This window comes from Triturus cristatus, chromosome 3_2 (genome assembly GCF_964204655.1).
Source record: "Triturus cristatus chromosome 3_2, aTriCri1.1, whole genome shotgun sequence".
In the NCBI taxonomy this organism is placed as follows: domain Eukaryota; kingdom Metazoa; phylum Chordata; class Amphibia; order Caudata; family Salamandridae; genus Triturus; species Triturus cristatus.
The window spans coordinates 164,886,973-164,913,103 of record NC_140584.1 but is presented as its reverse complement, the minus strand read 5'-3'; the positions used below and the strand labels follow the sequence as shown (position 1 = coordinate 164,913,103).

The 26,131-nt window shown below is 49.0% G+C and overlaps 1 protein-coding gene across 4 annotated transcripts in view; it reads right to left on the bottom strand.

Annotated features, from left to right (window-relative positions):
* Nucleotides 1–26,131, bottom strand: part of DSCAML1 (DS cell adhesion molecule like 1) — a 504,760-nt gene that overhangs the window by 408,891 nt on the left and 69,738 nt on the right. For all 4 annotated transcript variants that reach the window (XM_085647435.1, XM_085647434.1, XM_085647436.1 and 1 more), the window contains exon 3: nucleotides 14,653–14,799. In XM_085647435.1, the coding sequence (XP_085503561.1) occupies nucleotides 14,653–14,799 (147 nt within the window). The remainder of the gene's footprint in view (nucleotides 1–14,652; nucleotides 14,800–26,131) is intronic.

The window sequence follows — 26,131 nt, the reverse complement described above, 5'->3', positions numbered from 1 at the left end:
CACAGGTTAACAGGCAGTAAAGCGTTACTGACTCCCTTCTGGTTTTTAAGTTCCTCTGCCTAGATCCACCTGACCATTCTGCTTACATGTTGCACAAAGACCTTGACCGCAAGAGACTGCGTGGAGCAAGCAAAAGGGCAGAACTGCCCAGAACTAGTCTCGGAAGTGAACAATAGGACTACAAAGCTCCTATTTACTGCTAAGGTAGAGGCTTCCAGCCAGTAGGGCCAGATTTTGCTAAGAGTAATCTGAGGTCTACACATAAGTGGAAACTAAGAAGCTGATCCCCAGGATTGAGATGTTCACTGACAACTCCCCCACCATGTGCGGGACTGGAAACCGGGAGACTTCACCTAAGATTGCCAGGAAGTGTTGTTTAGACCCCACTTTGATGAAGAAAGCAAACCATCTGATAAGGAGAGCCCTTATTATATTGTGTGTGTATCGAGTAAAATACTTAGTCTTTTCGAAACATCAGGCCCTGGACATTGAACTATTTGCTTCTGGTGGTTAACTTCATTGGGCTGAGTTTCTGACCCTACAGCCCCAAGTGAGCCTTTGACTACTTAACTTGACTCCCTTGAGGGTCAAATGCTATAAGGGTGTCCTTGATGCTCAGTTTTGGGCCCGATAGTAGGCTTAAGCCTCACGAGACATAATCTTACATCAGCAATCTCAGTCTGCTCTGGCACCTCTAAAAAGAGGCCAGAGGTCATGTTGCAGTGTATCCAACATAGGCTGTGTGCTGCCCAGGTCTAGCTGTGAATGGAAACTGGTGCTTGAGCGATCCATTACATTTTTAACTAAACACCAATTGACAAATAAAAAATGTGGGAGTTCACAACTAGGCGTCAACTGTTCCCCAAAGGTAACATACCCCTGCCACCCAGTAACTGCAAGATTTCCCTTGGGAGGGACATACATGTTACAAGCTGTGTGTCCCAGTGGTCACTGTGTTTTAACCAAAGTACATTTCATTGCGGCCAGTGATATTTTGAAGTTTCTCCAAAGTCAGAGCAGGAGTTCCAGGCAAGGGCACCATCTGGGAAACTCGCTACATAAAAAGTGGATCAAACAAATGTACTCCTTTTTCACCTACAAAAAACCCTGGAGGGAATCCGGGCAAATGACAATTCATGAATCCGACAAAGCCAAACCCAGGCTAACATTTACTATGCTCTGCTTCTGTCGATAGGAGAATGGTCTATACATGTCCACTGTTTAATGTAGTATCATCGCTGAACAGATGCTGAACCGCTCCCCATTAGTCAACACGCCCCGCCCAATGCACACAGGATACAAAGAGGCGGGGTGGCGCAGCAGGCCTTTCGTTTGTTTACTGCCACCATTACACCGCTTTCACTGGAAACACACAAGCGGGGTCCTTTCAAGAGCGCCACTGGAGAACACAATACTGCGGCTATCTGAGCAGTGACCCCTGACACCTGTCGTGCAGGGCGCAGCTGACACGCTCGCGCCCACAGCCCGGGCCTCATAAGCACATATACTTGGGGCACAGACGCGGTGTCTTGAGCTATCGGCATCGCTCTCGTGGTCTCCCTGACCCCGCCTGACCAGCCGTCACTTTTATTGCCCACGTACCACGTGATATTGGATACACCAAATACACGAGTGACGCGGGTGACAAATATTAACACCCCCCAAGAATGGGTCAGGGTCATAGTAGCGAGTACCAGTTACGTCACTTGCACAATATTACAACACCCACTGCTCGACCCCACACAGTGAAGTGCAAACCGTGCGTGTCGCCCACCTGCTGGGCAGCACCTCACGACATGTCTGTCTGGCGATAATGCGATGATATATTCGCCCGAGTAGCTAAAAAATACATTTAACTCGAAATTAGATTTTAGGTAGGCCGGATCTTGATGGGTCTCGGCCCGGGCAGCAATTAAATACCAACTCTGAAACGGATTTGTCGGGCTGTATATTTATGTACTTTGCTTTACTGCCAAAAACACTAATCGATTTCTCAAAAGTGACTGTAAAAACTGCTACCATGTGAGTGATGCAACCCCTGTTTACATTTAACGTTTTACTTTGCCTTGCATTCCCTAGGAATTTTGACTTTTGTCGACATATTGTGTTTCTGTAGTAACATGACTCTTGTATAGTGCACACTTCCAACTGAGGCGCCTCCAGGTGTCTGAATGAGTTGAGGGACTGGGTGCTTATATCGGAGTTCAACCGAGAGCTCTGAAGTTGAGGAACATGGCAAAATGAGTTACGCAGAGTGAGTCAAAGGTGTGTAGACTACTTGCACATCCAGTCCTTGGCCTCTCTGCTGAGCACAAACAGTGATTTTCGCATATGCCAATTGTGGGGAAGTCCAAGCTAAGCAGATTGAGGATTTCGGAACGATATGAGAAAGAGAGCAGAAGAAATTGGTGTGAAGATTAGAATAGAAGATTCTGAGACCTTCCGAAGGCCACAACCCCTTCCACAAACCTCAGTGATGCTTAATTTACAGTCTCATGGTTTAAGAATTGAATTTCTATTTATTTACAACAAAATCATTGTTATTCATTTTTTTGGTACCACTAACAAGCATTGACAAAAGCCAACAGGCCTGGCATGTTTTACATATGAGTTAGCTGTTGCATCACGTCTGGATAAAATAAAATACATTTGATAGTGACACAGCGAAATACTGGTCAGGTGGCGCCTGTGTGAAGCACAGGATTTAATTTAAATGTATTTAGTGGTACATTATTTACATAGGCCACGCCTCTGGAGGAGGATTCCTAGTTAGGCTTATTTGTTCACACCCTTTTTAAACCCTAACCCCATTTCCATCCTACTGAAAGCCCAGATATGCAGAGCGAAACCTGCTGGCCAATAGCATTTATGTTCTTTACCAACTTTTTCAAAATCTGAACTTACAGGGACCTTGAAATGGTTCTATTTGTTCACCTTTCAGGTTTTGCTGATTTGCATGTAAAAATGTTTTGATGTGTGGGGACGAATTTGAGCGTCGTTTGGGAGCAGGAAGGGTTTCCCTCCTCATTCTGAGATTTATCCTACAGAAATGCAGTTGGGGAATTGAAATATTGTAGGAATCACAGCAGTTATTGTACACATTCCGGATACTTCCTGGTTTGTTTTCCCATAAATCGAGAGAGCCAAATCTCATCTCTCTGGTCGCTACCCCATACCACTACCCACTCACCATGATGAGACCTGTGCTAATAACTGTTGTGAAGTAGATGATTTAAACTGCTCCAGAGAGGAAGCTCTTCACCGGACAGTAGTTGCACAGAAAGAGAATCCACCACTAAACCCTTGAGGGCTTACACATTTCACACCCTTAAAACAAAGTGGATATGCATTTAACGACCCGCACATCAAAGTGTCTCCTTAGTATATAGTTCAACAACAGTAGAAATAAATCAAGTATTGAGTGCAACTTTGGTGTCCAACGCTCATCCACCTAGGGCGCCAAATTCCGCATCCACAATAAGTGGAACAGATATAATTATAACAAAAAAAACACCACCAGAGCACATCATGTGTGAGTTACTCTCATCCTTCGTGCAATCTGCACTCTTCTTCAATGAATGTTCTTATATTATAGAGTTCCCAATCAATAAGGATCATGTAGTGTAGATCAATCAGATTTTATTCCTTTATATGACATAGTGTTCCACAGCCGATGCGCGTTTCGCCCTATCAGGGCTTCCTCAAGACTCACGAGCGATATATTTCACACCCTATTTATCTCAGATGGTGTGAGTTCCAAAAGTACATTGTCCAATATCCAAAGTTCTTAATGTAAGATTTACGTTTAGATCTCCGCACCCAGTCGTGCATGTCTTGTATCCATTCCTAGTCCTCTGTATTTACCCTTGTTATGGAGCCATAATACATTCCAAAGCGCGGGAGACTTGTATTCAGCGTCCATACATATTCGAAATCCGTTTTTTGTTGTTAACATTTCACACCCTTATCCCGATCCCACAAAGACTACAGGAAACCAGCCAGCGGTCACCCAAAGTCGAATCATATTTAATGCACTGCTACTGATATTTCTTCATTCAAAGAACACGCCTTAGGTGCGAGCTCCCATTCCAGTCCAGGAGTTTCCTTTCACCCACTGCGTAATATATGTGCTGTTCAAAGCATGTATTATGGGTCAATCCTGTATCCCCCCTCGTCCTCTGGGCTCCTGCAAAGTGGCATACCTATCCACCCCGCACGGGTGCCTTATTCTTTGTTCCCTATGATGCTTCATTATCATTAGTGCCCACTATACAAGTGTCACAAAATCTATCTATACACTGTCAGCGCCAGAGACCGTAACCTAGCCAGCCGAAGGTGAGACCCCTGCGTCTCTTCTAACTAAGAGTAGGCCTCTCATTGTGGGTTACAGCCCATTGCATTTCAATTCCGAAGAAAAAGTTATTAGAGGTGGATATAGGAAGAGGTGAAATAAAGTGAGGTTGTGGTTGTGTTAGTAGTTAGTTGCCAACACTCAGAAGTTTTGACATAGGGCGGGTTTACATTATATGTCATTAATTTAAAAATGTAAATGTATAATTCTTTTTCATCCGTGACCATGTTAGTTCTATCTTAACATTTTTAGGTTGAGCCTGGGCAGCGCGTGCGCTGTCTGCGAGGCATGCTGTATTCAGGTAGGGACATGAAGCTCCGCGCACTATCCACCCATATTTTTCCTTGGCTTGTGTCAATGTCCACTGTAAACTGTGGCTGTTCATTGGTCAATAGGCTTAGCAGTCCCTCCTTAGTACCTCCTTGTCTCACTTTACAACCTCCCATGGCTACACCCCTGTTACGGGTGTTGTTACTCGGTAGGCTTAAATTACAGCCTCGAGCACTATTTTTTCAAATAGCAATAGGTCTCGCATTTGCGAGAGTCTAAGCTTTTGGCATTGTAAATGATAATGCCTTTTATTTACCTGTTTTAAAAAGAACACCTAAATAAAAGGCATTTTCATTTACAATGCTAATAGCACAAACTCTCGTAAATGCGAGACCTATTGCATTGTAAATGCTTGTTTAACATGCTGCTGTATTATAATCATGTTTTTAGACTTTTTAAAATGTATTGTTTTAACATTATTCATTCTAGCTCAATAGTTCAGATTTGTGTAATAGATGTTTCCACCTACACCTAGCCTACCAAAATTCCTCGTTTTTATCACACAACCCCTCAGCTACCCAAGAAGACAGCAAACTGCCACCCAAACCCAACCGTCTTGTTGGGAGAGTCTATGGCTATTCCAACAAATGAATGGGGTTTTCAGGCCATATTCCCCATCACTGTAGGTTAATTCAGACTTTTAGGGGGGAGTGAAAGCCTCCATTCATAAACCTCGCTTTGCTTCAAGGAAGTGTCTAGAGGCACTATTGAGGACAAGGTAAGGAATGGGTTTAAGGCTACAGAAGAAGAACAAATTACTCTGAAGGTAAAGGGTTTACAGTGAAACGTTGAAACCAGAAGGTAATGTCATTGCTTGTTTTGTAAAGTTGCCCGACGGCTTTTACCAAGGGGGATCTGGGAATAAGCAGAAGTGATAGCTTTGAGGATCTCAGTGACAAAGGCTTCAATGGCAGTGACTCCGTGAGGTCAGCTTTGCAAAGCAGAAAGAAAGGCTTTCAGACAAAGTGAAGTGCCATGGAACAAGTCTGTTAGGAGGTCAAGCCTAAGGAGGAGACCGTGGAGCGTGGTTCCAAAATTCTTACTTAGTTCATGGAACCTTAAGTAGAGGAAAGACTAAGATTAGGGAACCTGTTTCTATACCCAACATTTCTCAGATTAGAGACTCCATCACAGTAGAAAGAGTTTAGGTTGTGAGGATTATAGAATACATGCACTGTTAGGAAAATGGATTCAAACCGCTGAAAAAACCCAGTTTTTTACGTATGATCACCAGTATTTGGATGCCTGCTGTGGGGTGAGCCTCCCTTATGGAGTCCCATCCACGGTAATCTCTGGTAAAACTAGTTTTTGAGTTGCATTCTATAGTGCACTCATTTTAAATCACGCCAGCGGCACATGGACAGATAGGGGAATGCGCTCTTGATATGTTACAAGGGAGATGGATACGGTATGTCTACTGTGCATGGTGCATGTGTGGCTTCGGGTGATCTTGGCATGTGGCAGTTGAGCTTCACTGCATGGGGCAGTATTCCATAGTGGATCGTCTTTGTGGATGAGGCATGACACAGAAGATGGGAGGAGTCCGCCAGGCAGGAATGTAGATTGTAATAACATTCATGAGGTCCTTGGCAGCGGACCAGGCTCCTGGTGAAGGAAGGGACCAGATGCCCCTTTGAGGGGCAGAGGCAGCTGTTGTCCCTTTCCTGCTTCAATCTCCCTCAGAGGTGTGACTGCAGCCGGCTTTGTGTAGTACCTGAATGAGAGAACAAACAAAGGTAGGTCCACCCTCTTTTTGCCAAGTTTGAATGTAAAATGCTTTCGCTTGGCCAGTCTGAGGCTATTTAACACAATGTCACTAACCTCCTGCAACTAGCTCCAGAGATGGATCTCTTGAATATGCCTCTAAATCTGCAAAGTGAGGGTAATACTGGGTATAAATCCAAGTCAGTGTGCCAAGATTGTCAGGGACCAGAAACAGGGCCCACAAAGAAGTGTGGGTGAGAAATGCTTGAGCACCAGAGCCATGATCCCCATTGCTAATGTCCTTACCAAGGGGAGGCAGCCTGGATGGATGCCTGGTAAAAGAGGAACTGCCTGCTGCATACAGGGGATTTGCTGGACTGTATTCTCCAGAGCAGACTCTTCACTGTGGAGTCATCAGCCTAGTTTCATGGTGACTAAGAAGCTCTGAAAGGAAAATTGGCCTCAACCCTGACGGAGAACCTGCAAAGAGCCCAACTCACTGGAAAGTGCCCTGCAGGAGTGCACCATCTGTAAAAGGAGATCACAGCTGTTCAGGAAGAAAGAAGTACTGTGACCATACAGAGTAGCTTTCAAGAGGGGGCTCCTCTAAGGGAATAAAGTGTTCCAAAGTGCATCAAAATAGGTGCAGAGGGTGTGGAATTATGGGCTTTTGAAGGATCCGCTCACGAGGTGCTCGTGCCAATTTCCAGGTGAGACTCGAAGAGTAAGCAGCACCAGGGCAGGCGTAACTTGACAGGGCCGCCCACAAAAGAAGGCACGGGCCGCCCCACATCAAGAAGAAATTCCCTGGCATAAGTCTCCAGGAGAGAGAAGGCTGGTGCCCAAGAGGAGAAGGAGGCCTGCAGTAAACCATTCTCTGTGAGTGTACGGTTGCTAGGCAACAGGGTAAACAAAAAAAACTGGAGCTGCAGAGGATCCCTGGCTCCCATAACAAGGTTTGTAAAGTCTGGCTACTGTTTTGTTGTTTCTCTGGGGGGAGGAAACTTTTCGCTAATGTTTTAACATTGTTTCAATCCGGACTGAAAATCAGTTTGGTCTCCCTTGGCAGAAACCTAATATTTTAATGACAAACCTTGCAGGCTGTATTAAATGACGAATATTTTTGTCGAAAGCAGTACGCCTTTCATTTGACTTGTGAATGTTCTAAGCCCGTAGTTCTCAATGTGCTCACTGCAGAAAGGCATTTGTTGTGCTGCAGCCTGCCTGCACTGAGTTATTGATAGTTGTACAGGTTGAGGCCTGTAGGTAAGCTCATTGTCACTAGCTAGTTGCATAATGTTGGCAGAACACACTGATGGGGTTAGTTCCGCCTGGGAAAAACCTTCCAGGTAGGTGATTTGCACTTTGGGTATTCTAGGTGACTCCTGTTTGGGAAGGATTGTGAACTGGTATTCGGACTATGAACTTGTTGACTGCTTCAAGTACTGTTTTGCATAATGTATATATTTTATGCATTTGTAACTCTACGCATAGGCAGCTTTGTAAAAGTAAAAGCACTGGCTGGACAATGATTTAAAGAGTTGTATTATCCATGCAACTGTTTTCAGGGTCATCAACCCGAGGTAGCCCTGGACAGCTCTTCCCGGAGGGGCTTGGGAGGCAAGTCCTGAAGGGGCGTGCTTGCCTTCCAGATCGGGGTCACAATAGTACAGGGACACTGGGAAATCTATTGTAGTTAACACAACTGAGGTCCAGTAACCCCTAGATACCCTTGAGCCCCCCAACCTGTCCTTACGGGCGCCAGCAAATATTTCTAAATAACAAATCTCACATTGGGGAGCTCATTCAAGCGAAACGAATCCAACATTTTAGAGAGAGGAATGGTGCAGATTGGAAGAACATTATCAGATTACATGACTTTTCACAATACAGATTCGCAGATTATAGCGCATCTAAAACATTCTCAAATGACAGACAGAAAGGAAACCAAAATATTCCCCATCAAAAACCTGAGCAGAAATAACTCTTTTGCTGAAGAGCAGATTACAGCTCACGGCCAGACAGAACATGCACACAAGCGATCATGTCAAGACACAAATAGAAATCTATTCTGAAAATAGTGCACAAAAAATAACTGTTTTTAATGCAAGTACCCCACGGGGGCAGACACTTTTTCACATTACGGAGCACAAATGCAGATTTGCCGTTTATTGTGCAAAAAAGCAGAAGTATTTTCAGAGTATGAAACACTTAATGACAGACTCACTCTCGTGATATAGAGCAGGTCACAGGGGAGAGATGGCCAGATTATAGAGCATGCAGCAACAAAAGATGCTCAGGTTATAAAGTACGTCACAATAAAAAGCTGCTCAGGTTATAGAGTGTGTCATAACTAACGATGCTGAGGTCACAGAGTATCTCATAACAAAAGATGCTGAGGCAACAGAGTATGCAGCAACAAAAGATGCTGAGGTTACAGAGTATGCCGCAACAAAAGATGCTGAGGCAACAGAGTATGCCGTAACAAAAGATGCTGAGGCAACAGAGTATGCCGCAACAAAAGATGCTGAGGCAACAGAGTATGCCGCAACAAAAGATGCTGAGGCAACAGAGTATGCCGCAACAAAAGATGCTGAGGTTACAGAGTATGCCGCAACAAAAGATGCTGAGGCAACAGAGTATGCAGCAACAAAAGATGCTGAGGTTACAGAGTATGCCGCAACAAAAGATGCTGAGGCAACAGAGTATGCCGCAACAAAAGATGCTGAGGCAACAGAGTATGCCGCAACAAAAGATGCTGAGGCAACAGAGTATGCCGCAACAAAAGATGCTGAGGCAACAGAGTATGCCGCAACAAAAGATGCTGAGGCAACAGAGTATGCCGCAACAAAAGATGCTGAGGCAACAGAGTATGCAGCAACAAAAGATGCTGAGGTTACAGAGTATGCCGCAACAAAAGATGCTGAGGCAACAGAGTATGCCGCAACAAAAGATGCTGAGGCAACAGAGTATGCCGCAACAAAAGATGCTGAGGCAACAGAGTATGCCGCAACAAAAGATGCTGAGGCAACAGAGTATGCCGCAACAAAAGATGCTGAGGTCATAGAGTATGCCGCAACAAAAGATGCTGAGGCAACAGAGTATGCCGCAACAAAAGATGCTCAGGTTACAGAGTATGCAGCAACAAAAGATGCTCAGGTTACAGAGTATGCCGCAACAAAAGATGCTGAAGCAACAGAGTATGTCGCAACAAAAGATGCTCAGGTTACAGAGTATGCAGCAACAAAAGATGCTGAAGCAACAGAGTATGTCGCAACAAAAGATGCTGAGGCTACAGAGTATGCCGCAACAAAACATGCTGAGGCTACAGAATATGCGCCAACAAAAGATGCTCAGTTTACAGAGTATGCCGCAACAAAAGATGCTGAGGCTACAGAGTATGCCGCAACAAAAGATGCTCAGGTTACAGAGTATGCCGCAACAAAAGATGTTCAGGTTACAGAGTATGCCGCAACAAAAGATGCTGAGGTTACAGAGTATGCCGCAACAAAAGATGCTGAGGCAACAGAGTATGCCACAACAAAAGATGCTGAGGCTACAGAGTATGCCGCAACAAAACATGCTGAGGCTACAGAGTATGCCGCAACAAAAGATGCTCAGGTTACAGAGTATGCCGTAACAAAAGATGCTGAGGCTACAGAGTATGCCGCAACAAAGATGCTCAGGTTACAGAGTATGCCGCAACAAAAGATGCTCAGGTTACAGAGTATGCCGTAACAAAAGATGCTCAGGTTGCAGAGTATGCCGCAACAAAAGATCCTCAGGTTATAGAGTATGTCACAATAACAAGATGCTCAGGTTACAGAGAATGGCGCAACACAAGATGCTCAGGTTATTGAGTATATCACAACAAAAAGATGCTGCAGGTATAGAATACATCCCATCAAAGATGCTCAGGTTATTGAGTACATCACAATAAAAAAGATACTCAGGTTATACAGTATGTCATACGAAAAAAGATGCTCAGATTATAGAGTATGTCACAACAAAGATGTTAAGGTTATATAGGATGACACAACAACAAAAAATGTTCACATTATGGATCCTGTAGAAGCTCGGGTTATAAAGCACGTGGTAGGTGAAATAAGTCTCCCATTACTGAACACGTCACAGCAGAAGGGTACTCAGGAGGCTGAGCATGTCAATCAAAACGTTGCTCAGATTACAAACCAGATCATAGCAGAACCATGCTTGAGTCACAGAGCATGGCGTAGGAGAAAGAGCTCTCTTTACAGAGAAATCACCCAAGAATTTCACACTAGAGATCCCCAAAAAAGCGAATGTCTTCAAGTGAAAAGCACATAACAGATCACGACCTGTCACACATGCAAGTTGCGAGCATGCCAGAATGCAAAGTGGGAATATTCTAAATTTACGGAACATTTCATGAGGGAACTATTTATAAGATTGAGAACCCATCACAGCAGATACAATCACTTGTTGTGGAGCACAACATGCAGATATATAGCTTTGGAGGATTAAAGTAGAGCTATTGTCCTAGTATAGAGCACTCAGAATGATTCTTAGGCTGAGCAGAATGTCTGAGCAAGCAGATGCCCAGGTTATAAAGAGCGAGTGAAGCACCAAAACGGTTAGCATGTTACAGGGCACTTTACAGCAGACATATGCTGAGGCTGCAGAGCATGCCACAGTAGAATGAAGCTTAGATTATTGACCATCTCACAGCAAAGAGACACGCATCTCACAGCAAGAAATACTCGCGAGCATGTCATAGCAGAAAGAGTCCCAGGTTAGGGAGCTTCACAGCAGAAAGGAGACCTAGATTTTTGAACACCTCAAAGCAAAGAGACACACATCTCACAGCAAGAAATGCTCGCGAGCATGTCATAGAAGAAAGAGTTCCAGAATATGGAGCATCTCAAAGCAGAAAAGAGACCTAGATTATTGAGAATCTCACAGCAAAGAGACACGCATCTCACAGCAAGAAATGCTCGCAAGCATGTCATTGCAGAAAGAGTCCCAGGTTATGGAGCATCTCACAGCAGAAAGGAGACTTTGATTATAAGAGATTATAAGAGAGTTTATTAGTCCTTCGGCCCTGAGAGGAGGACCGTGAAGACGGACCTGGTTGTCAAAGAGGTGACCGGTGAAACTCTGGCTCAATTTCAGCCTATAGTTCTGACCTCGGTCATGCAGGAACTAAGACGCTGTAAGTCAGGGTCACCTGACGACCCTGTCCACCTAAGCTCTGCAGCACAATAGCTGACTTTGTGTCTCCCACTTTACAGCACATCTGTAATATGTCCATCTCCTCTGGGGTGTTCCCGGAGATATGGAAACACGCCACCCTCCTCCCATTAAAGAAAAAACCAAATGGGGATCCCACGGACCTTAGTAACCTTCGTCCAATTTCCCTGCTGGCAGCGCCGGGCAAAATGCTTGAGAAAGTAATCCAGCGGCAGTTAAGTAAATATACGGAAGAAAATAGGATACTGCACGAGACGCAGTCAGGCTTTAGACCTGGCTTTAGTACCGAGACAGCACTAATTGAGGTGGTAGAGTCAGTGAGGAGGTCGATGGGTTCGGGAGACTCAGCCATGCTGGTGCTCCTGGATCTATCGGCTGCTTTTGATACGGTTGACCACGCGAGGCTGTTAAAGCGACTGGCAGAGGTAGGCCTCCAGGACCAGGCGCTGGGATGGATACAGTTGTATCTGACTCAGAGAACCCAGAAGGTGGCACTGGGGACCGTCTCTTCAACACCTAAGGTTCTCAGCTGTGGCGTCCCTCAGGGATCGGCACTTAGCCCATTATTATTTAATATCTACCTGGCTCCGCTTTTTACGCTGATTGCCAATTGGGGGGTCAAGGCAATCTCATATGCCGATGACACCCAGCTGGTGTTTCCGTATTCGGAGGTGTCGGAGGCGGCCTTTTCGAGCTTCAAGGGCTGTCTCCAAGACGTTGCGTGCTGGATGAACACCAACAAATTAAAACTTAATGCAAACAAGACGGAATTGATTTTCTTTGGAAAAGGCTCCCCTCCACCCTCGGGGATTTGGTGGCCGGCGGCGATGGGACCGGCCCCTTCGCCTAGCCAAACGGCAAAAAATCTGGGGGTGCGATGGGACGACAGCCTGTCATTTGCCTCGCATATCCAGCAGGTAGTTGGGTGCTGTCTGTGCAAGTTGAGGAATCTACGGAAGATTCTGCGACTCCTACCAGAGGGTTCCCAAAAACAGTAATCCATGCCACAGTTACATCAAGGCTGGATTACGCTAACGGCCTCTATCTGGGCTTGTCAAAGTATCTAAATCAGCGGTTGCAAATGGTCCAGAATGTGGCTGCGAGACTGTTAATGCGTATTCCATTCAAGCATTCAGTCTCTCCGCACCTTCTTTCACTTCACTGGTTACCTGTAGCCAGCAGGATCAAATTTAAGGCACTCACGCTGGCCTTTAGATCTCTGTATGGCACCTGCCCAAACTACCTGAGAGCTCGGCTGCCGAGATACACCCAGGCCCGCTCCCTCCGCTCCAACTGCTGCGTTCAGCTAGCAGTTCCACGAACAAAAAGAGCTCGGCTGGGAGGAAGAACCTTCTCGGCCAATGTGGCGGCGCTATGGAATACCCTGCCCCCAGCGCTTCAGCAGGCCCCCTCTGAATCCTGCTTTAAGCAGATGTTGAAGACTTGGCTCTTCACCCAACCGCGCTAAGTGCTCAAAATGGGTCCCTGTGGCTATGCCTGCTCTCCTAGCGCCGGGACACCTCCTTGTGAGGTAGCTGTTCGCGCTTTAGAAAATGCCGTATTATTATTATTAATATTGAACATCTCACAGCAAAGAGACACGCATCTCACAGCAAGAAATACTCGCGAGCATGTCATGGAAGAAAGAGACCCAGGTTAGGGAGCTTCACATCAGAAAGGAGACTTTGATTATTGAACATCTCACAGAAAAGGGACCCTCATCTCACAGCAAGAAATGCTCGCGAGCATGTCATTGCAGAAAGAGTCCCAGGATATGGAGCATCTCACAGCAGAAAGGAGACCTAGATTATTGAACATCTCACAGCAAAGAGACACGCATCTCACAGCAAGAAATACTCGAGAGCATGTCATAGAAGAAAGAGTACCAGGATATGGAGCATCTCACAGCAGAATGGAGACCTAGATTATTGAACATCTCACAGCAAAGAGACACGCATTTCACAGCAAGAAATGCTCGCAAGCATGTTTTTGCAGAAAGAGTCCCAGGTTATGGAGCATCTCACAGCAGAAAGGAGACTTTGATTATTGAACATCTCACAGCAAAGAGACCCTCTTCTCACAGCAAGAAATACTCGCGAGCATCTCATTGCAGAAAGAGTCCCATTGCAGAAAGAGTCCCAGGTTATGGAGCATCTCACAGCAGAAAGGAGACCGAGATTTTTAAACACCTGAAAGCAAAGAGACACGCATCTCACAGCAAGAAATGCTCGCGAGCATGTCATAGAAGAAAGAGCCCCAGGATATGGAGCATCTCACAGCAGAAAGGAGACTTCCATTATTAAACATCTCATGGAAAAGAGACCCTCTTCTCACAGCAAGAAATGCTCACGAGCATCTCATTGCACTAGGAGTCCCAGGTTATGGAGCATCTCACAGCAGAGAGGAGACCTAGATTATTGAACATCTCACAGCAGAGACACGTATCTCACAGCAGAAAGAGTTCCAGGTTATCAAGCATCTCACAACAGAAAGATTCTCGGGGTTTTCAGCATGTCTTAGAAGAACAATGCTCAGTTTATAGAGCATGTCGTGGCAATAATACTGATAATGCCACAGCAAAAGCATACTCGGGATATTGAGCAGGTCTTATCTGAAATATGCTCAACCTACAGAATATACCAAAACTAAAATATGCTCAGATTTCTGCTCATGTCACAGCAGGAAGATGCTTCGGTTATGGAGTATATCGCAATAGAAAGATGCTCACAGCAGAAAGAGGCTTGGCTTGCACTGCCGTTCACAGAAAAAGATGCTCAGTTAGGGAGCATGGTACAGTAGAAAGATGCTCTGATTGCTGATGATGTCATAACAGAAAGATGCTTAGGTTATGGAGTATGTCACTTTAGAAAGATGCTCAGGCTAGACAGCATGTCACAGTAGAATAATGCTCTGGTTGTAGAACATATGCCAACAAAAGATGCTCATATTAGGAAGCATATCACACCAGGAAGCTCACAGGATAAAGACATTCGAGTTACACAGCAAGGGCCCCTACACCACAAGGGTTCTCGTCTTACCTGGGACGATGGAGACCGTGTCCTTCTCCCACGATACGACGCTAACGTATTCCTGCACAGTAGAGGTGATGAGGCACTTGAAAACAGCCACGCTTCCACGCATCGACCTCTGGTCTTCAACCCGCACTGAGTATGGTTCCCTGAAAACTGAGGAGAAAAGTAGGTCCATTATGGCGTGTGAAGGAGAGTCGGGTCAAAGTAAAATCCTTAACCACTTCCTTAAAGGAATACAACTCTTAAACAAATCTTTTGACTTTTGGGACTGACCCAAACAGCGATGCTGCCCTACAGGTCCACCTGGCCTCACCACTCTGTTCCGCCTTATTTTAACACAGCTGTGTCCCTTATTTCTCAATACTACTGCCCCCCCTTGTATACTAATTGGTGTTAGGTCTCCAACGCATCATGTGTAGGGCGCTCCATACATTGACAGTACTTTATGAAATCAATGTGTTTAATGTAACTCTGAGCCTTCACCTCTCACTCATGGTACCATGCTCTAGAAGTCCTTTTCTGGTGAAGAGGGGGAAAATCTTGTACTGTACGTTTACTGCTTTAATGCACATGAACATCATTGCTATGTCCCAACCTCTCTCTTCTAGTAGCGCAGAGTTACTTAAATTTACAATATTCTCCACAAGGAATTTGTGACTTGAACTTTAAGGCCAGCCCCAAGTGGCCTGATAGCTTCGTTCACAGGTTCATAGAACGCAAGAGTGTTAACCGTAGCGCAGGGCAGTAAGGAGGCCATGTTTTCAGGATAACCTCTGTGTAGATACATTCCTATTCAGTGAGCCGGCAGAAAAGGGGGGGGGGGCACAGGAAAACCAAGAGCTATTCCATGATGGTGGGTCACTATGAAGCCTCCTCTTTGTTGCGGGACCTGGCACACTGTACTGCAATGTCAGTGTGCTCGCGATATCGCAATTCTTGTAATTGTGGCGCGGCAATGGGTGGGGCCATAGGGAGTGGAATTATACATGGATCGAGATTGGGGCTCAGCCTTTTGCTTCGTTGCCTCATCTCACCCAGGAGACCGCCCACTGTTCCGCTGTAGTTGAACTTTTTCCCATTCACCCTGCCCTCTGTTTTTCATGCTGGGAGGGGCCGTGCTTTACAGTCATGGGAGGGGCCTTTTTTCCCCCCAGTTGCTGTTGTATTGCTTGCGTGATTTCCCAAACTTTCCTGCCTTACAGGTTCTATCAAGTATTGCAGATACCTTTTTTTCGTATTGGGTGAGTTCATGATTGGCAGTGACGTTTTTAGAGTCACCCTGCGCAGTTCACAAAATAATACACTCACGAGATCTGTGTCGGTGGGACCTCAAAGGGATGTGCTTGTGGCATTCGTCGGAAAAGCTGCAATTGGAGGAGTTGGTAGGGCCGCTCTGGTGGCCTTTAGCCCTGCCTTACAATGCGCATTGGCACTTTGGGACAATGGCCCTTTGGGGGTTGGAGGATGCAGTCTATGCCAGGGGACCAAGGCATGACTCAGTTGTCCAGACTGTCTCTCTGCTGCGTGTGGGGGTTGCGAATGCCCTGGGATGAACAGGCCTCCCTCTTGGAGATAAACTCCGCTATTTTGTGTAAACGGCGCTTTGAAAGAGAAGCAAAGTGGTTTCCTTGAAATCCAGCATTGTCCATTGGGTGATCCAGGTACAGATCGACCATGAGCTGACAGAATTTGCTTGCTAGGGTGGTAGAGAGGCTAGGTGACTGGATGTCTAGCAGACTCTGCTGAACCTGGGGGAACAATGTCAAATCATGTAAAATTTTAAATTTTGTTTTGAATGATAACATTTTTGAATTTTGATGTGTTAAATGTGATGAAAACAGTCAATCTCTAACCAAAAACCTAATGGTGTGGACTCAGGCACTTTAGCTGGACAACGTGTACCGATCAGCGGGAGGAAGGAGGGGTGCCCGTATTTCAGTAGACTAGGTGCAAAAAGGTCTCTGTGAGTCCCCTCACAAATTCACCAAGGTAAGTGTCCCAAAGAATAAAGGATTCCTTAACTACATCTCTGGCCACCCCAGGGGATCGATCCCTCATGAACTCCTCCAGGGCGTTGCAGCAAGTGGTAGGATAGACTCCAGGCATGCCTTGCAAACCCTCCAAACCAAAGCGAGGCACGAGAAATGACAACAATGCTCAATACAAAAACATCCACAAATAAGAGTTAAGGAAGGAGATAGTGGAGCCATAAAATACAGTGTCATTGAGGCTGCACAAAATATCAGAAATGCTTAAATATAGGATCTTGTGGTGACCTCCTCCAAGTAAGCATTAGCATTATCAAAGCCCATATGTCTGGCTTGCATTTTGAATCAGAGTAAAGCATTTTTATAAAGCCAGCCGTGCATAACGATTACTTTCCTATACAATGCCTCTATGAGATAAAGAAATATAATGTGTGATGATTTAGAGGACTTTTGATATGTAAAATAGACCCTCATGCATTGCAATGCAAATACTCAATAGGAGGCAGAATGATACACCAAACAGCCAATTATATATGATGAGGAATGTAATCCTCTGGGCAGAGCCAAACTCACACCGTATATTTTAAAGAATTGTTATCAATACGTCTGGCTTTCAGCGGCGATATTAAGCCAGACCTAATAATATGGGCTGAAAGAATAAATGGTTTGTTTAAATAGTTGAACTCTTTGAAGTCTGTTCATGATAGGACTGGCTGTGGTTTGTAATGCAAAACCCTCGAGTGTTTTCTTCAAGGTGGCAATGGCTTGGCTTGGAGGGATCCTGGTGCCCACCTAGCCCACTGTCAGGACGCCAAAGACCATGTGAGCTGATCTCTCTCATTTCCAATTCATCATCTCCTTACTCTCAGTTTCTCATGTTTGCGCTTCTCCAATCCACCATTTTCTCACACGCATTACTGTATTGGTTAATCGGTGCAGCTTGCGGTGGTTGGGAAGTGGTCCGTGTACATTACTGCACATCTGCACTGCTCATCGGTGCTTTGGGACGCGGAGTCACGTGCAGGCCACAGGTGCACCGGCTATGCCTCTGTGTGCGCTTCTTAGAAGGTGTTCAACCAGGCACATATGCCATGCGCTCTGCTACACTTCATGGCAACACCTTCCGCTGCGTTAACCAATTCAACCATAGGATACCTCGGATGAGTGACAGCCGGTACAGTCAGATTCTTTATTTAGATCATATTCATGATAGAAAAGCACTTCTTGAATGTACTTAATCTGTAGGTTACAAGACAAATGCTTTGGGGGACTGTGCCTTGCTCAGAAATTGAAATATTACAAACGGTTCTGTCGGGTAAACAGTATTGCTTCAAGAAAAATCATCATTTTTATGCATATACGAACACACATGGAGACCATAAGTAATTTTTCAAAAAGGCTTTATGAATTGCATCATTCATAAATAACTAATGGCAATGGCTGTCAAATGTAAAACATAGTTGTGACAAAGTGGCATGAAGTGACATAAAGTGCTCAGTGCTCTGGTGAAAAGTGCTAGTCAAAGCGGGTCTTCATCAGGACAGGGATAGACAGCCTGTCAGACGCTTGCCTGCGCGCTTCTGATCACACATTAATTGCAGAAACTAGATGTAAATCGTCCGTCTGAATACCAGAATCTCGTCTATGCTCCCGCAAAGGACGATCATTCCCCTACGCGGATTCGTTCCAAATTTGAACGGAACTCACGCATTTTCAAAGGAGAACAGGATACTACTGCTCTTGCCTCTCCATTTCACATCGCCCCTCAAGCAACATTGGGTTTGCTTAATTTGGCTGTCTATCCCTGTCCTGATGAAGACCCGCTTTGACTAGCGAATCACGCTATCTTGGGTTGAAACGTCGACACTTATTGAAGGATCAGTTGAAATAGTCCGCATAAAAGACTGATTCAATCGACTTGCAGCTTGTTTTAATCATTCGCTCAGACTGACCTTTGCAAATTATTCGTATCCTGCAAAAATCACACTGTATATATTACGCACTTTTCACCAGAGCACTGAGCACTTTATGTCACTTCATGCCACTTTGTCACAACTATGTTTTACATTTGACAGCCATTGCCATTAGTTATTTATGAATGATGCAATTCATAAAGCCTTTTTGAAAAATTACTTATGGTCTCCATGTGTGTTCGTATATGCATAAAAATGATGATTTTTCTTGAAGCAATACTGTTTACCCGACAGAACCGTTTGTAATATTTTGATTACCCGCCCAGGTTCTGAGGGATACTGGGTTACCCCATTTTGATATTATCATCTTGCTCAGAAATTGGGCACCTGGCGCATAGGGAGCAAGGTGACTAGGGCAGCCCATGAATAGCCCTAAACCGCATTTACAAAAGGGCTGCATGTGCAGTGCTGCCTAAGACTGGGGGCTTCCTTTTGCCTCTTTGTCTCCAGTACCACTGGATGTGCAGCGCTGGTGCACAGTGGGCTCCTCACTGCAGAGCTAATGGAACAAATGCCTCCCACAGCACTGCTACTTCATCTTAGTTCTCTTACTTGTCTGCTACTGCACCCCCCCGCCTGCACCGCTGCTGTAATCCACCTCCCCTCTTCACTGCAACAGCACCATATCCATCCCACAGTCTTGCTACATCATCGCCCCCCCCATGCTATCTCACTGTTGCATTGCTGCTGTACCCTTGGTGCCCATTGTTGCGCTAATGCAGCCTATGCCTTCCAAAGCACTGCTACTGCACCGTTGCCCTCTTGCTGCACGGTTTCTGCATCTCATCTCCCCACTGCACTGCTACTGCAGCCCACGACTCCCACAACACCTAGGGCATCCTGAGCCTCTCGCTGCATTGCTACTATTTCCTTCCTTCCCACTGCAGTGCTCTTTCAGGAAATTCTGTTGCAGTGCTGTGACAGATGAGCATTCCACTGAGCTGCTGCTGCAACATGCCCCCCACCCTCCTCCAGAGTATTGATGAATTGTACCGCTCCACCGTTGAGTAGCTGCACTGTAAAATACACACTGCATTGCTACACAAAATGTACTTCCAACTGCAACTTCTTTACAACTTTCGCATTCCTCTGCAACTGTATTCTATCTAGGCCTGGGCACGAAATTCCGCTCTGCTCGCTGACTTTTTCCAACTCCGCATAGCACGCTGAGTTCCATAAACTGAGTGAGTTTTTCCCCCACTCATGCTCGCCAACGTTAAGTTGGCGAGCGCAGGAGAGGAAAATCTTACCCAGGGCCAACTCCTGTCGAAATTTCTCAATGCAGGCGGTCGTGGATGGCCTCTACCGCTCGCATTTAGAAACCTTCCGTTCGCATTGAGGAAGATGCCACTCGAGGAGAACATCTATTTGGTCGGCAGAAAAAAGCAGCACACTCTAGTGTTGCACATGGTGCCATTTGCCCTGATTTTCCAGTGCGGGAGAAACATCAGGCGCTAAAAATAGCACGAACTGCGCCACCTGAGGCACTCCGCCAATTGCGGAACCCCGCGTAACGCTGCCGTTTTTGGTTCACTTCGCATACTCCACAAACTCCGCCCAGACTTAATTCTATCCTTGACCCCTATTGCAATATTACTCTCTCCTGGGGAACCTTTACAGTGTTACTCTATCCTGGTCCTCCCCCTGCAGCATCCATGCCTCCTGTGCAGGCGGGGCTTGAATAGCATACAACTGTAATGTTTCTCTTGCATGGAGTGTCCCTGCGGGGTTACTCTATCCTAGGCTTGCCTGGTCACTTCCACAATTTTTTTCCCTTGAGGCCCATATTACATTGTATCTTTCTTCTGGGTCCCCATCGCAGTATATTCTTTTTTCCAAGTATGCTTATTGAATTTTCAAGTACAAGCATACAACAAGAAGAGTTAGAAATTAGAGACAATGAGACAGAAAAACAAGGGGGGGAGGTGGGATAAGAAACAGGGGAACGAGTATGTGAATGCTCTGTAATGTCTGATGCAGAACATCATTCGGAATACACCTGCACAAGAAAAACAAAGCAATGGGGGGTACAGCAGAACACCGCCCACCTCAGTATGACTTCATCTTAGCCCTTGTGGGGTTAGTCCATCCGGCTCCCACTGCTCTGCCCTGGGTTCACACACCAGACGTGCGCTGCCCAGCCTCCACTGCAAGGCTATACTCTCCGGCCCACACTGCAGGGCTTTACTCTCCGGCCCCCACTGCAGGGCTATTGTCTCCGGCCCCCACTGCAGGGCTTTACTCTCCGGCCCCCACTGCAGGGCTTTACTCTCCGGCCACCACTGCAGGGCTTTACTCTCCGGCTCTCCGGCCCCCCCACTGCAGGGCTGTACTCTCCGGCCCCCCACTGCAGGGCTGTACTCTCCGGCCCCCCACTGCAGGGCTGTACTCTCCGGGCCCCACTGCAGGGCTGTACTCTCCGGCCCCCCACTGCAGGGCTGTACTCTCCGGCCCTCCACTGCAGGGCTGTACTCTCCGGCCCTCCACTGCAGGGCTGTACTCTCCGGCCCTCCACTGCAGGGCTGTACTCTCCGGCCCTCCACTGCAGGGCTGTACTCTCCGGCCCCCACTGCAGGGCTGTTCTCTCCGGCCCCCACTGCAGGGCTGTTCTCTCCGGCCCCCACTGCAGGGCTGTACTCTCCGGCCCTCCACTGCAGGGCTGTACTCTCCGGCCCCCCACTGCAGGTCTGTACTCTCCGGCCCCCCACTGCAGGGCTGTACTCTCCGGACCCCCACTGCAGGGCTGTACTCTCCGGCCCCCACTGCAGGGCTGTACTCTCCGGCCCCCACTGCAGGGCTGTACTCTCCGGCCCCCCACTGCAGGGCTGTACTCTCCGGCCCCCCACTGCAGGGCTGTACTCTCCGGCCCCCCACTGCAGGGCTGTACTCTCCGGCCCCCCACTGCAGGGCTGTACTCTCCGGCCCCCCACTGCAGGGCTGTACTCTCCGGCCCTCCACTGCAGGGCTGTACTCTCCGGCCCTCCACTGCAGGGCTGTACTCTCCGGCCCCCCACTGCAGGGCTGTACTCTCCAGCCCCCCACTGCAGGGCTGTACTCTCCGGCCCCCCACTGCAGGGCTGTTCTCTCCGGCCCCCACTGCAGGGCTGTTCTCTCCGGCCCCACTGCAGGGCTGTACTCTCCGGCCCCCCACTGCAGGGCTGTACTCTTCAGGCCCCACTGCAGGGCTGTTCTCTCCGGTCCCCCACTGCAGGGCTGTTCTCTCCGGTCCCCCACTGCAGGGCTGTACTCTCCGGCCCAACACTGCAGGGCTGTACTCTCCGGCCCCCCACTGCAGGGCTGTTCTCTCCGGCCCCCACTGCAGGGCTGTTCTCTCCGGGCCCCACTGCAGGGCTGTACTCTCCGGCCCCCCACTGCAGGGCTGTACTCTTCAGGCCCCACTGCAGGGCTGAACTCTCGGGCCCCCCACTGCAGGGCTGTTCTCTCCGGTCCCCCACTGCAGGGCTGTACTCTTCGGTCCCCCACTGCAGGGCTGTACTCTCCGGCCCACCACTGCAGGGCTGTACTCTCTGCCCCCCCACTGCAGGACTGTACTCTCTGGCCCCCCACTGCAGGGCTGTACTCTCCGGCCCCCACTGCAGGGCTGTACTCTCCGGCCCCCACTGCAGGGCTGTACTCTCCGGCCCCCACTGCAGGGCTGTACTCTCCGGCCCCCACTGCAGGGCTGTACTCTCCGGCCCCCCACTGCAGGGCTGTACTCTCCCGCCCCCCACTGCAGGGCTGTACTCTCCCGCCCTCCACTGCAGGGCTGTACTCTCCCGCCCCCCACTGCAGGGCTGTACTCTCCCGCCCCCCACTGCAGGGCTGTACTCTCCCGCCCCCCACTGCAGGGCTGTACTCTCCCGCCCCCCACTGCAGGGCTGTACTCTCCCGCCCCCCACTGCAGGGCTGTTCTCTCCGGCCCCCCCACGGCAGGGCTGTTCTCTCCGGCCCCCCCACGGCAGGGCTGTTCTCTCCGCCCCCCCCACGGCAGGGCTGTTCTCTCCGCCCCCCCCACGGCAGGGCTGTTCTCTCCGGCCCCCACGGAAGGGCTGTTCTCTCCGGCCCCCACGGAAGGGCTGTTCTCTCCGGCCCCCACGGCAGGGCTGCTCTCTCAGGCCCTCTCCGGCCCCCACTGCAGGGCTGTTCTCTCCGGCCCCCACTGCAGGACTATACACTCCGGCCCCCACTGCAGGGCTGTACTCTCCGGCCCCCACTGCAGGGCTGTTCTCTCCGGCCCCCACTGCAGGGCTGTTCTCTCCGGCCCCCACTGCAGGGCTGTTCTCTCCGGCCCCCACTGCAGGGCTGTTCTCTCCGGCCCCCCACTGCAGAGCTGTACTCTCCGGCCCCCCACTGCAGGGCTGTACTCTCCGGCCCCCCACTGCAGCGCTGTACTCTCCGCCCCCCCCACTGCAGGGCTGTACTCTCTGGCCCCCACTGCAGGGCTGTTCTCTCCGGCCCCCCACTGCAGGGCTGTACTCTCCAGCCACCCACTGCAGGGCTGTACTCTCTGGCCCCCTGTTGGACAGGCCACACGAAGGGCTTGCTCCCTCCCCGCATGACAGGGCCCAAGCCCCGGCCCGCCAGGCGTGACCCACGAGAATCACCCGCACCCCGTCTCCCGACGGAACTCCGGCCCCCGGACCTCCATGTATCACGGGACCAAGCCACCACCGGCTCCCCCGGCCGGGTCAAGCCGCCATCTTGGGCCCTGCGCCACGAGGCCGCGTGGCCTCCTCCCGACCCTAACCCTGGGCCTGGCCGGCCCCGACATCCCGGCACCACCATCCACCCAGGAGGTGAGCGGACCACTTGGCAGGTCAATGGGAGAACGAAGCATCAAGGGCTCTCCCCCGCCAGGTGCCGATCGCCTCCAGCTCCCCCAGGCACTGGCTCCACCCCCTGCTGGGTGTCTGGACACCTTCATCCCGGACCCTCCGACCTCCAAGTGCGAGGGTCCGGACATCAAAGGGCACCTGCCCTATAACTGGAGCAGCTCCGGAGCAGGAAGGCAGTTGTATCCTGGTGTCGAGAGACACCGAGAGAACTCAGCCTTGACGGACTACTGGCGCTGCCGTAGCCCTACCTTGTGAACTATCGTCCTGCCTGCTGGCGCTGCCGCGGCCTTCTGCAACATCCATCCTCGTCGGGACCTGCTGGCGCTGCCGCGGCCCGTTGTAACGACCATCTTCACCGGGACCTGCTGGCGCTGCCGCGGACCGTGCATCGACCATCTTCACCGGGACCTGCTGGCGCTGCCGCGGACCGTGTATCGACCATCTTCACCGGGACCTGCTGGCGCTGCCGCGGCCCGTCCCAGCTAGAACACCAAGCTCGAGGATTGTGAGCTACCCACCATACCATCTCAACTACCAGACTGGTAACCAGACTGTCCCGCTACCCCCTTTTCCCATCTTGAGAGACTTGAATCGAGGGGACCCCTGAGTCCAGACCTCCTTGTACCATTCCATCGTACCTTAAGAAATTGCTTATAAAGAACGCTAAATCTTCTCCTTGTGTGGTATCTGTCTGTGGGGGGGAAGTTATTTATCTGTACGATCGCTGGAGACGGCTCTCCCCGGAGACCTCTCCCCTTGTCCTCGGCCGACCCTCCCGGTCTGTCTAACACCCCCACTGCAGGGCTGTTCTCTCCGGCCCCCCACTGCAGGGATGTACTCTCCGGCCCCCACTGCAGGGCTGTACTCTCCGGCCCCCACCGGCCCCCACTGCAGGGCTATTCTCTCTGGTCCCACTGCAGGACTATACTCTCCGGCCCCCACTGCAGTGTTACTCTGCCTGGCACTCCACTGCCGCTTTATCCTTCCTGACCCACTCTCCAGCGTTACGCTAATCTGGATCCCCACTACAGAGATGCTCTATACTGTTCACCTCCCAGTCACTTTACTGCATCCCGCATACCCCGCTACAGCAATGTTACTCTGTGCTGAACCCCCACAGCTATGTTCCCCACTGCAGTGCTAGTAGATCCTTCCCTGCTGCAGTATTACGCTGTTCGTGATGAGGTTTTACTCTACCTTGGTCCCTCTCCAGGGTTAGTTTACCCTGGGCCCCCACTGCAGAGTTACGTAATTCTGTATTCGCACTGCAGTGTTAGCTTATGGGCCACACACTGCTGTTACTCTGTCCTGGGCCACCCACTACAGGGTTACCCTGTCCTGTGCCACCCACTGCAGTGTTACACTGCCCTGGGTCACCCACTTCAGGATTAATCTGTCCTGGGCCCCCCTGTCCTGGGCCACCCACTGCAGGATTACTCTGCCCTGGGCCACCCACTGCAGTGCTGCTCTATCCTGGGCCACCCGCTGTGATGTTACTCTGTCCCGGCCCACCTTCCCCCTACTCTCAATACGCACATGTTCTTTTCCTAACTTCACAACATCAGCTCTTGGGGTCCAAACTTTCTCCTGTGATCAGCCACAGCAGAGGCCACCGGCATCACAGGGGCAGGAGGAGGGCAGGTCAGGCCTTCTCATTGCTTGCACACTTTAGCACATTTTAATACAACACTTAGTTTAAGTAAAGGTCCATTTGAACTGAAACAGGAGTCACTGTGAGGACACCATGTGTCATCCTGGGGTGCCCACTCCAGAGCCCGCCAGTTTCGCCGTCTCACCTTCCTCTGAGGGGGCGGGGCTCGCGCACAGCCGCTCCCTCTACAGCGCATGCGCGCCAGAGAGGGCTCGTGGCAGGCAGCCACCTGTCGCTCGCACCCCCGTGTTTGCTAATTAAACTCTTATAAATTCACCATTACTCAGAGCAACGAAATGTTTATGGCTCTGGGAGCCCCGGGGTGCCACTGGATGAACGGCGAGGGAGGGAGGCGGTGTGTGAGCGGAGATGTATCCGGCTGACGAGTTTCCAAGTTCTAGGAGTGCAGTCTGAGAAAGCGAGACAGAATAAACCTAAATGAAATGTCAAGCTGGCCAAATTCTTATTTATAGCAAGTCGGACAGTGTTGCACAGGATGCGGAATAAAATCGTGTATTTTGGCTTTTTTACTAATTTTTTAAAAACTGTGGGTGATGGATGAAGTGAGCTGACCCGTTGTCCATACTGTATGCTGTGGCGGCCAGAAGCAAAATGTGAAAGACAATTTACCAGCTCAATAGATTAAGCCCGCTGGCGGAAATCCCCTATAAAGTATTCGATTTTTGGAAAAAGAACAGTCTGGCAAGAAATGCCAGACCCAAAAATTACTTCCCTAAGGGCCAGATGTAGGTAAATTCAATTTTGTGAGTCCTTAATAGCGATTTTTACCGAATTGTTATTAAGGACTCGCAAAATTGAATGTAGGTAGGAATCGCAAAAATATTTGCGATTCCTTATTATTTCTTAATTGCGAATCGCAAATTGAGATTCGCAATCAAGGAATCCCATCCCATTCATTCCTATGGGCCAAGAGGCCCATAGGAATGAATAGGATTTGCGCCCGCAATTTGTCACCAAAAGGCACTCGCAAATTGCGGGCGAATTTCAAGGGTGCAAGGGTTCCAAAAGGACACCCTG